The 12070-nt window shown below is 36.7% G+C and overlaps 1 protein-coding gene and 1 pseudogene across 1 annotated transcript; one reads left to right on the forward strand and one right to left on the reverse strand.

Annotated features, from left to right (window-relative positions):
- Positions 1-4595: 4595 nt before the first annotated feature.
- LOC143636053 (H/ACA ribonucleoprotein complex subunit 4 pseudogene) lies at positions 4596-6293 on the forward strand (annotated as a pseudogene).
- Positions 6294-8959: 2666 nt separating this feature from the next.
- On the reverse strand, positions 8960-11464 carry LOC143636001 (microtubule-destabilizing protein 60-like). The gene is made up of 8 exons (XM_077103697.1): positions 10668-11464; positions 10526-10571; positions 10340-10429; positions 10096-10215; positions 9915-10013; positions 9778-9837; positions 9566-9660; positions 8960-9418 (listed from the first exon to the last, which is right to left on the reverse strand). The coding sequence occupies exons 1-8, from the start codon at positions 11435-11437 to the stop codon at positions 9340-9342; spliced, it is 1359 nt and encodes a 452-aa protein (XP_076959812.1). The 5' UTR covers positions 11438-11464; the 3' UTR covers positions 8960-9339.
- Between the last annotated feature and the right edge of the window lie 606 nt (positions 11465-12070).

Below are 12070 nucleotides of genomic sequence, written 5' to 3' on the forward strand. Positions count from 1 at the left end.
CAATTTTAGGGGCTGTTTGGTTCATTCAGATCTGAATGAACCCTGTCCCATTCAGCAACAACAATAAGTCTGAATGACTGAGACCTAATTTTAACCATTCAGATGTTTTTTTGTTTGGAACCAAACAGTCTAAAGTCTAAATGAATCAGATGTAAACAAACCGCCCCTTAGTCAATCCCATTAAGAGATCACCTACCAAATCTTTAATTTTTTGGTTTTGTTTTTTTTATCTTGTTGAATTCTAATAAATTAAACCTTTATTTATGATGTTATCGAGTTATTAAATGTCACATGTCTCACAATTTTCCAAAAGTTAACAAAAATAAAAACCCAACTGGCAATCTTGTTAGTTTCACCCTACAACTGAATTCAAAGGTTTATAATGGTTTTAAGTCATTATTGTTGATGATACAATACTTGAGATTTCATTCCAAATCGATATAATGAAAGACACTCATCATATACATCAAATACATGGCTTATGGTTGAATGTGCTTACCACCAGTGAAGTCATGGAACTTCCAACACTTTGGGTAGCAAACACCTATTAATCAAGATTCGAACTTTGGATTGAATGAACTTTGGTGACTTCCATGGACCTTCGCACCCCCACCGTCACACAAGTGAACTCACACAAAAATGTCTCTTATTTTAGAGGTGAAAGGAAAACGCACTTATAAATCTATAACATGTTTTATATTAGTCTTTTATTGCCCACATTTGATGCATTAACTTGAGTTTTGGCTCTTTAGTACACAATTTGATAATTTCACCATCAAACCACGCGAATCGGTTATTTCACCTTTCGGCCCAAAATGAGGAGACAAAATGGCTTAATACTAAAACATCACAAAACATTAGTTATCGATGAAAAATAATATTCCACATATGTAACTTAAAATTGGGCTATTACAATTGCAAAATGAACTTTATATGTAGAGAATTGCTTAATATGCTTATATTAAGCAACATATGCAATTATGCATCATCACAGATGTATGTAGTTGATGTGCTATAAACAGTCAATTAAATATTAACTAAACTAAACAAGTAATAAAAACTAGACTTAAGACTCAACTACATAAAACACCGGCAAGTGAACCGGTCAGTTGTACTAAAGCTAAGTAAGTCCGGAATGTCGAACCCACAGGACTCTATAAATTACGTTAATTAACTAATTAGACTCGACTTACGACACGACTATTTATTATTAATGTTTAAAGGGGGTTTTTAAACTAGGATTTAACTAAGAAAGCAAATAAACAAGTAAATAAGAAATAAGCAATTAAACACAGGATCGAAACCAATCAGAGAAGGAATCTACCTAGGTAAGAATCTCATGCATTAACAATCATCAAGCAATGGACAAATAACATGATTATGGAAACTAATTTCTAAACATATTCATCTAACAAACCCTAAGGACCCTTGACTGAATCAAACGAAATCCCAAAGAACAATTATTAGATAATTAAGCAATTAGTATTATTGATTTCCGCAAAGTCATCAATTAGAGTTAATTAATAGTATCTAAAGCAAGCAATCTTACGAAACACTAAACCTTAGATAACTTGATAAACTTAACATGACATCAATGAATATGGATCAACACAATAAGCAAGAATATTGTCACTATCTATCCTAGCATGCAATTGACCAAGACACATGAATAACTCCTCACCTTACAGCTTTTGGAATTTAGCAAAGAATTTAAAATCCTAATCAATGATTAACAAACTTTTATGATCTAATAGGCCTATTCAACCATAATAATCAAAACACCAAGTAATGATTAAACATGAACCCTAATATCTAAAGAACACAATCAATAGAAAGAAAGATCCATGTGAAGCAATAATTAATAATCAATCAAGATAATAAATACTTATACGCATCATGAAAACAAAATCAAGTCTTTACTATTAAAATAACGAAACCATAATCAAAACATTATCCAAAGCAAAAAATCATGCATCAAATATGTCATCAAACCTAGGTAGACATGAAGTCTAGCCTACAATCATTATTAAAAACAATCCTAAACAAGTCTTAAAAACAAAGAGGAAAGACATCAAAAATAATGAACAAGGAACGAAGGTTAGAGCGATAAAACCCTTTGCAATTGATCCTTGAACACCCGGATGAAAGAACTCTTGATCCTCCTTGGTTCCTAGCTTCAAATCACCTTCAAAACCTGGGAAAACCTCTAAAAATAGGCTGCACTTGTGCCTGGAATCGGCTAGGTTTGCAAGAGATGTTTATATAAGCGAGTAACGGGCTTGGACTTGCAAAAACGAGCTGACCAGAAGGCCTAGGCGCCGCGCGGCCCCCACCCTGGGCATGCCTTCGCGCGGCGTGGCATGGTCCTGGAAAGGGCTCCGCGAATTTGATGTTATTCCTTGTTAAATCTTGCATAAACTTGATAAATATCTCCCTTGATCTCCAACTAATGATGAGAAGCTTACAGACCTTCATTCCCTTAACTACCAAGCCATCATCTATATGAAAACGTAACAAGACATTAGTGATCTAAACCATATAATCATTTACGAACAAACACGAACATAAACTTCTCATAAAATGAGAAAGAATTAAAGCTTAACATTCAAGACACCAAACGATATAAAACATGATAAACATATAATACTTGACTCGAAACCTTAAATAATAAAAGATAAACGAAACATGAACTAAACCGAACTCAAAACATAAAATACATAAAACTTTACAATGGATTCAAGATGTATAAATAGACGTATATCAGTAGTCTATAATGGAATAGGATTAGAAACATAGTAGATGATTTCATTTTCACATATAAAAAAACATTTGGATAAAAGGCTACAATAACTAACACAAGATTGTTGTAACTCAAAATTTTTGGAGGGTACAGAAGAGAAGAGAATTGTATAACTACAAAAGTGTGTACAACCATTGATGGATTCAAAATTTTTTGCTATGGTGAACACAAAATGGATTGCGTAAAAAATGAGTTGAGCAAAGAGAATATGCCAGCCAAATCATTATGGACGCCCAAAGCAAAATGAATTTCGAGACCCTTTTCCGAATTTCATTAAGAAACTTTGAATATTTGTTAATATTAAGATATAACTTTTCTTTTTAAGAACTTGTTAAAAGTTAGTAAATGAAACCATATATAAATCAATTTACACAAACAAAATAATCGACCCAATTATATAAAAGGGTAAAAAATAAGCATAATGATTTTGTTTCACTTGTGAAGATATAACTAATTCACTAAGTGGGCTAAGAAGGAACCACAAAAATTATGTGAACAAGAAAGTTAGACTTAGGTGAGAGTTTTTTTTAAATAATTAGTAAAAGTTATATTTATTTTTTGTTACAAAATAAGAAACACCAATATAGCAATTCTTGATAGCTTAAATTAAAATAAACTTCTCCACAGTCACTTTGATAATATTGTGTCAGATAGTTTTGAGTGTTGATAAGTGATATAGGTGCTAGTACCTGCTATTCTATTTAGCATAAAATATAAAATGCTTCATTTCGTTTATTCTTCTTCCCCAAACCACCGGTAACTCCACCATTAATGCCAATTTGGTTCACCGAAAAAAGTTTTATGTATTTTTCTTCACCATTTATGTTCTTATCTCTTCTTTGGAGGGTGGGCATTTTCTCTTAAACGCATTTTAGCTTAAACGGAAAAATCAGACTACTAACTACACTAAGAATATGGGTTGAACAATGGGCACATGCCCACCCTCGTTGTACACTATATATGCCCATGTATACAACATATGTACTTTCCATACACTTTGAGGCGGTACGTGTACTACATAAAGATTAATAATTTGATAGATAAGATTAACTATTTGGTAAACAAGTAGTCGTGAAGCAAAACTAAAAATACGCTCATCTATTTAACATTAGTAATTCGTAACATATATACAAGGTTTATGTGGCTTTATAATTAAAACAATTATACAATAAACATCTCAAAAAATAACACACAACACATACGACAACTAAAAGAATAAGTTGTTTCCGTGTCGTGCGGGTTTGCAAAATCAACTTAACAAGTGATCTCACAATGATGTAAAGACCCTGTTTCTTAAGTTTTTTTGTAGTTAAGATAAGGTGTTTAAGCATACCGGATTCTCAAACCGCAAGGCAAAAGATTTTCAATTCGTGTCCACACTTTATGGTTTTTATGGAGTGCTATGGTGAACCGAAACACTCTGGTTAACAAAAGTCAAAAAAAGTCTGGGTTTTAACCGGTTTGGTTTGGTCTGGTCAACAAAAGTCAAAACCGGTTTAAGATCGGTTTCAGTTCAGGAGGTTACAATTGGTTTCAGTTCGGGTATTGACCGGTTTCAGTTCGGTTAACCGGTTTTGGTGGAGAAAATTACAAACCGGCTCCGAAGGCACGGTTTCAAGTATGTTCAGCTTCAGTTCAATTTTTGATTCGATTCAGTTAACCGTTTTGTTCGCTTACCATAGTTGTTTAAAAGAAAAAATAAAAAAAAAAAAAGTAAATTTTAAGAAAATACATCATCCAAGGTTATAAAAATCTAAAAACCCTAAACCCATTTCTTGTCATCTCCTCTCTTTCCCAAAACCCTAGCCACTCCACCACCGTCACCTAACCTTCCACCATGTCCGACGTCGACGTCCACCGTTCCGACAAGAAGAAAAAGAAAACCAAGTCCAAAGACACCGAAGAACCCACCACCGATTACTTAATCAAACCCCAGTCCTTCACACCTTCCATCGACACATCCGACTGGCCAATCCTACTCAAACACTACGACCGGTTGAACGTCCGAACCGGCCACTACACTCCACTCCCGTCCGGTTACTCACCTCTCAAGCGTCCTTTAGCTGAATACATCAGGTACGGTGTTATTAATCTAGACAAACCCGCAAACCCTAGCTCCCATGAAGTAGTCGCCTGGATTAAGCGTATCCTTCGTGTCGAGAAGACCGGTCACAGCGGTACTCTCGACCCGAAGGTTACCGGGAATTTAATTGTCTGTATCGATAGAGCCACTAGGTTAGTCAAGTCCCAACAGGGTGCTGGTAAAGAGTACGTTTGTGTTGCCCGTCTTCATTCCGCGGTGCCCGATGTTGCGAAAGTGGCGCGGGCGCTCGAGACGCTGACGGGTGCGGTTTTCCAGCGTCCGCCTTTGATTTCCGCGGTGAAGCGGCAGCTTAGGATTAGGACTATTTATGAGAGTAAGTTGTTGGAGTATGATGCTGATAAGCATTTGGTTGTGTTTTGGATTTCGTGTGAGGCGGGTACGTATGTGCGGACGTTGTGTGTTCATTTGGGATTGATTTTGGGTGTCGGTGGGCATATGCAGGAGTTGAGGCGGGTGAGGTCGGGTATTATGGGGGAGAAGGATAATATGGTTACGATGCATGATGTGATGGATGCGCAGTGGATGTTTGATAATTATCGAGACGAGAGTCATTTGAGGCGGGTGGTTATGCCGTTGGAGGTGTTGTTGACTAGTTATAAGAGGTTGGTGATTAAGGATTCCGCGGTGAATGCGATTTGTTATGGCGCGAAGCTTATGATTCCGGGGTTGTTGAGATTCGAGAATGGTATTGAGAACGGGGAGGAGGTCGTTTTGATGACGACGAAGGGGGAGGCGATTGCGTTGGGGATAGCGGAGATGACGACTGCTGTGATGGCGACTTGTGATCACGGGGTTGTGGCGAAGATTAAACGGGTGGTGATGGATAGGGATATGTATCCGAGGAAATGGGGGTTGGGCCCCACGGCTTCGATGAAGAAGAAGCTGATTTCGGAAGGGAAGTTGACTAAACATGGGAAGCCGAATGAGAAGACACCGGCTGAGTGGACTAGGAACGTTGTGCTTCCTACGGGTGGTGATTCAATGGTTGCTAGTCTTGCTGCTGCGCCTGAACCTGCGGGTGAACAAGTTGCGGAGGAAGGTGGGAAAGTCGAGAGTGAGAAGAAGAAGAAAAAGAAGAAGGATAAGGACGGGGAAGATGGTGATGAAGGGCGTAAGCGTAAGTTAGAAGATGAAGATGTAGCAGAGACGCCGGTTGTGAAGAAAAAGAAGGTTGAAGCAGCGGAAGAAGTGGTGGAAGGTGAGACTACTGAGAAGAAGAAGAAGAAGAAGAAGGATAAGGACGGTGATGTGGATGCTTCGGCTGAGAAGGGAGACGGGGAGAAATCAGAAAAGAAATCTGAGAAGAAGAAGAAAAGTAAAGATGCTGAAAATGGTGAAGTGAGCAAAAGTGAGAAGAAGAAAAAGAAGAAAGATGCAGAGGAAGAGTAGTTATAATTAGAGGTGGCAAATGGGTTGGGTTGGGTCAAAATGGGTCATGGGTCGGAACGGGTTAGGGTTGAAACGGGTTAGGGTCGAAACGGGTTAGGGTCAAAACGGGTCACTTAAAAAAAGGGTTCTTTTGGTTCGGGTCGGAACGGGTTAGGGTCAACAGGTTCGGGTTATAACGGGTCAAGGTTAGAACGGGTCAAAACGGGTTTGGGTCAAAACTCGTTTAAGCGATTTTTCAGTTCGTTTCAGCGCGTAACAGCTCGTTTAAGCGATTTTTCAGTTCGTTTCAGCACATAACAGCTCGCTTAAGCGATTTTTTAGTTCGTTTCAGCACGTAACAGCTCGTTTAAGCGATTTTTCAGTTCGTTTCAGCGTGTAAGAGCTCGTTTAAGTGATTTTTCAGTTCGTTTCAGCACGTAACAGCTCGTTTAAGCGATTTTTCAGTTCGTTTCAGCGCGTAACAGCTCGTTTAAGCGATTTTTCAGTTCGTTTCAGCGCGTAACAGCTCGTTTAAGCGATTTTTCAGTTCGTTTCATCGCGTAACAGCTCGTTTAAGCGATTTTAAAGTTCGTTTCAGCGGGTAACAGCTCGTTTAAGCGATTTTAAAGTTCGTTTCAGCGGGTAACAGCTCGTTTAAGCGATTTTTCAGTTCGTTTCATCGCGTCACAGCTCGTTTAAGCGATTTTTCAGTTCTTTTCAGCGCTTAACAGCTCGTTTAAGCGATTTTTCAGTTTGTTTCATCGCTTAACAGCTCGTTTAAGCGATTTTTCAGTTCGTTTCAGCGCGTAACAGCTTGTTTTAGCGATTTTTTAGTTCGTTTCAGCGCGTAACAGCTCATTTAAGCGATTTTTCAGTTCGTTTCAGAGCGTAACAGCTCGTTTAAGTGATTTTTCAGTTCTTTTCAGCGCGTAACAGCTCGTTTAAGCGATTTTTCAGTTCGTTTCAGCGCATGCGATTTTTCAGTTCGTTTTAGCACGTAACAGCTCGTTTAAGCGATTTTTCAGTTCGTTTCAGCACGTAACAGCTTGTTTAAGCGATTTAGCGATTTTTCAGTTCATTTCAGCACGTAACAGCTCGTTTAAGCGATTTTTCAGTTCGTTTTAGCATCAAATAGCTCGTTTAAGCGATTTTTCAGTTCGTTTTAGCATCAAATAGCTCGTTTAAGCGATTTTTTGTTTTTGTTTTATTTTTTGAGTTATGATTTTTTTATTAATTTTTTTGAATATTTTTTGATGATTTCTATTAAGATCAAAATCCCTCAAAAAAAATTCAAAAAAAACAAATAAAAAATCATAACTTAAAATATAAACAAATAACGAAAAAAGTAAAAAAACCAAAATATTTTCACCGTTAACCTCGTTCATCAAAAAAAAAAAAAAAAACCCGACAAATTAACCGAAACCGAAATGTCGACGAAAACGAATCAAAAACCTTAATCGACCCGTCTAGTGCGAAAACTCGAAAGAAACCGAAACCCAACCCGTCCAGTGCTAAAACTCGTGTCGGCACGAAAGCTGATCCGAGCCGAAACCTAAACCGATATCGTTCCAATCTAAAACCCATTTCAACCCAAACATGTCACTTTTCCTTAATACACTAACCCACATCGACCCATGTAGTTAAATTTGTCAACCCATTTTGACCCAAAAATAAGAATGTGGAATTTCAAGTGACCCATTTTGACCCATTTAATTAAAACCTATGACCCAATTCAACCCATTTGAATTTTAAAACAACCCAAATTGACCCATTTGGAATGGTTTGGGTCAAGGTTGCCACCCCTAGTTATAATAATAAGATGGTTTCATGAATTTTTAGTTGAACTTTGAAGTTCCTATATTCATGGATCCATTAGTTGCTGCATATTTCTTGAAGGTAGCAAGTATTTTAGTGTTGAATCTCTATGTTTATTTTATGTCTTATTTAATTTGCTATGTGTTTTTGAGATGTTTTGTAAGGATTTTGGGTTCCTTGAGTTTTGAAATTTTATGTAGTTTCAAGTTGGCAGCTTTTAAAGCATTTTGGTTTTAAAGCTTTTCTTCTTTCTTTTATTAGCTTGTTTTGGTTGGTAGTTTTAAATACTTACTAAAACTTGACATGATCAATTTTTTACTGGTTTTAGGAATAGTGTACTACAATTATAAAGTCCATTAACCCCAACCATGTCCCGAAAGAGGTGAAAGTATAGCAAATGATGTCTAATTTGTTAATCTCAAGTGAGTTAGAGTCTGCCCAAGAAAACGTTAACTATTGACAAGATTTTTACAAAAAATAGCTCAAGAATTAACCCTTTTCAAGTAAATATAGTACACTCACATCAAACAACTATGAACACTTGACTAAAGGACTTGATATCATCCACATATGGGTATAAATAATATATGGATACGAAACATCAACCATCCCTAATTGTCTTCTGACTCTTTGGAATGCTTTGTTTAGGTTGTAGACATTTCATTTTCTGTCTCTCTTAAAGGGGTGTTAAGTTGCACATCTTATCATGTGTATAAATTAAAATAACCTTTTAACAGTAATAATATAAAAGAAAATTACCATTGTGCTTGCAAATTAGAATAAAAATGTTTAATTATATTATTTATAACTACTTTTAAGAAATTTACAAAATTTATCAACTAAACAAATGTACAAGAACCGCAATCACCTCTTCCAAGCAAAAAGTCACCACCAAAGGAGTTGATGTCAAACCCACAAATCTGTCGACACGAAACAACCCCTGATTCTCTTTGGAATGGCATGCTTAGGTTCGAGATATTTACTTTCCATCTATAAAGTGGTGTTATGTGACACACCTTATCAAACCATTGCACTTGATTTTACCTTCTAGAAGGAAAAAAAAAACATTGTGCTTGCAAATCAAACCAAAAATGTTACTTTCCAATTGCTTTCAAGATTTATACAAAATTTAATGACTATGGTAATGTACAAGAATCGCAAACACCTTTTCCAATAGTCAACAAGAATCACACTCGCATCAAACACTCAGACAAGCAAAAGCTTAAGGTAATGAAGTAGGGAGTCGAGTCCCTTAGTGACCACCATGCATCTTCTTTTGCTGAGGGTTATAAATCTTTGGTTGTTTGGGCATGGTTGGTTGCTTTTCTGACCTACAGAAATGCACACAGCAAACAGACCATTCATAAGAGTTTTGTATAACTTTCACATTCTTTGTGTTCCTTGCCAAACAAGGATTATATTCAGCAAATGATCGATAAACTTGGATTTGATTTACGTTTAATATATAAATAATATACCTTTTTGGGACAAAAGGTTTATCGAAAATAGGCATAGGTTGAGCCTTTGGCACAAGCTCCTTTCTCAACCTCTTCAATTCTTCCTCTTCTGCTAACTATACAAGCACAAATATCATTCAATCAATGCAATGCAATATATAAAGAATAAACCAATATATATATATATATATATATATATATATATATATATATTGTATTGGCTGATTTTCTACCTTTTGTTGTTTTTCTTTTTCAAGTTTGAATTGCTCAATGTATGATAGCTTTTCTTGCACCTGCCATCAAACCATTTAGTCAATGTAAGTTGACTCCATAGATTTAGTCATCTGGTTCAAGCTTTTAAGCATAATACCTGCTGGTCAAATTCAGCACGCTCAACGGCCCTCATGTCGCTATGTAGAACTAAATCAACAGGCCTGGTGATTTCCTTCACCGGAGGTTTTGCAAGACTCTGAAATTTCTCAAACTATGAATCACAGGTTTATATTTTGATACATGTTTTATGAGAAAATGATATTGTAAAACAACTTCACCTCGGGTTCATCCGTTGTCCATGGAAGACCCTGTGCAATACGAATTCTCTGTTTCTCCTGCTCAATCATCATCTCTTGTACCTTCTTCGTGAACTCTTCTTGCTTTGATTTTCCTCTTTGCTGTATACAAAAATGGTAAATTACTACATATACATCTTTCCAGCTTTATCAACTCAAAATATGGCACTCTTAATCACTTTATTCTAGACTAACAGGAAGGCAAATAGAATGAACGAAAACCAACCTCAGTTTTGAGATTGAAGGGTTGTTGAGGAGTCGTCTTAACTGTCCTCTTACCTCGTCTACCTTTAAAAGTTGCAGAAGATTCAGAGCTCTACATGATTAACAACAAAATCAATATCAAGACTTAAATTTCACCATCAAAGTAAATAAACCGATAATGGAAAAGCCATAAAAGAAGCGAACATACATTTCGCCTGCTCCGTCTCCCACCACCCAAATTCCTATTTGAAACGCTAAACCAAAGAAAACAACAATCTATTCAGAATCAAATCTATGTAAAAACAAATAAAATTAACACGATTGCAAAATAAATAAATAAAAAATCCAACCTTGGCTTACTGTGATCACTACCAGACGAACACGAACCACGCGAATCCAACCCCAAGCTCTCCGACGTGAGAAACATATCCGGCGAAGAGAATTCAGTCACCGGAGCCTTCGGTCTCAATCCCGGCAGCTCCCATTTAGGAACCTTAACAGTTTCCTCTTCAGCTTCTTCATCCGTCTTCGCTTTAGTTATCGTCAACGCATTCTCAAACGCCTTCACCAAATGCAACACTCTCCCACACCCGTTACTCGGAATACTCTGCCTAGCTACCTCCAACACCTTATCCCTTCTCCTCTTCATCTGCCCACTAAGCCTTTCACCAGACACCTCACCTTCCCCCAATTCCGGTTCAATTACCAAATTAGGGTTTTTTTCAATTAGGTTCTCCTTCTGTTCCTCTTCAATTATAACACTACCAATCTTTGTAAACTCATCTTGAGAAGCCCTAAGACTCTCATAAGCAATACACACACACTTATTCAATTTAGAATTAGCTTTATTACACTTACAATTGACTGATTCTAGGGTTTCTAGGGTTTCAGGTTTCGAATTCTTCTTTGCCAGTACAAACTTCCTCTGACGAATTTTGTTCGGTGATGTCACCGGAACCGGCTTCTTCACGGCCGATTTAACACCTTTGGATTTGATTAGCGGAGACTTTGAAGGCGTAGGGTTACGACTGGTTACAGTCTCTGGAAGCTTTGATTTTTTTGAGGGTTTTGGTTTTGACGGCGTTAGTAGTGTGGATGCTCCGGCGTTATGGGATTCCATCTCCGTCGTGTATTCGCTGGAAAACGTGAAAGTAATTATTAAAAGAATAAATGACGGAGGTTTGGTTAATTATTATTATTATTATTATTATTATTATTATTATTATTATTATTATTATTATTATTATTAGGTGATGGTGATGGTGATGGTGATGATGAGTGAAGGAATGAATATAAGAAAACATGAACGTTGAAGTTGAAGGGAAGAAGCGGTCTTTATAACGGCTATTTTTTTTGTTAGGGTTTTTCGGATCTAATGCGGGTCGGGTCGGGTGGTTAAATGGGAATGGAGTTTGGTACAAACTAGAAATGGAGCCTGCTTTGTTTGTTTGTTTATCCATTTAATATATCTATATCTATATTATATATAAAGAATGAGTGATGGGCATCCATGGTAATTTCATAATTAGATGGCAAGGACAAAACGGACATTTCATAATAGGGCATAAAAAGTAATTTGTCGTTTCATCGTTTCGTGCTTCAAGCGTATTGTACAAGTTTTTGAAGCATCATGTTTTGTGTATTTCCTCTTGTATCCTTTGGGGCATGCAAAAAGTTTTTAACATACATTAAGTTATATACATATTACATGTGTTATTATTATAGATTATTATTATCATTATTATGGTGACTA

This window comes from Bidens hawaiensis, unplaced genomic scaffold (assembly GCF_021521415.1).
Source record: "Bidens hawaiensis isolate Kalapana, Puna unplaced genomic scaffold, B.hawaiensis_p1.1 tig00007761_1, whole genome shotgun sequence".
Taxonomy (NCBI): Eukaryota; Viridiplantae; Streptophyta; class Magnoliopsida; order Asterales; family Asteraceae; genus Bidens; species Bidens hawaiensis.

Bases quoted from the DNA above. Each gene is read 5' to 3' on its own strand.
- LOC143636001 (XM_077103697.1), bottom strand. From the start codon at position 11,437: ATGGAATCCCATAACGCCGGAGCATCCACACTACTAACGCCGTCAAAA. The intron at 10,430-10,525 runs GTATGTTCGCTT...TTAATCATGTAG, and splicing joins GGAGACGGAGCAGGCGAAAT to AGCTCTGAATCTTCTGCAAC. The intron at 9,419-9,565 runs GTATATTATTTA...GCATTTCTGTAG, and splicing joins AAACCTTTTGTCCCAAAAAG to GTCAGAAAAGCAACCAACCA.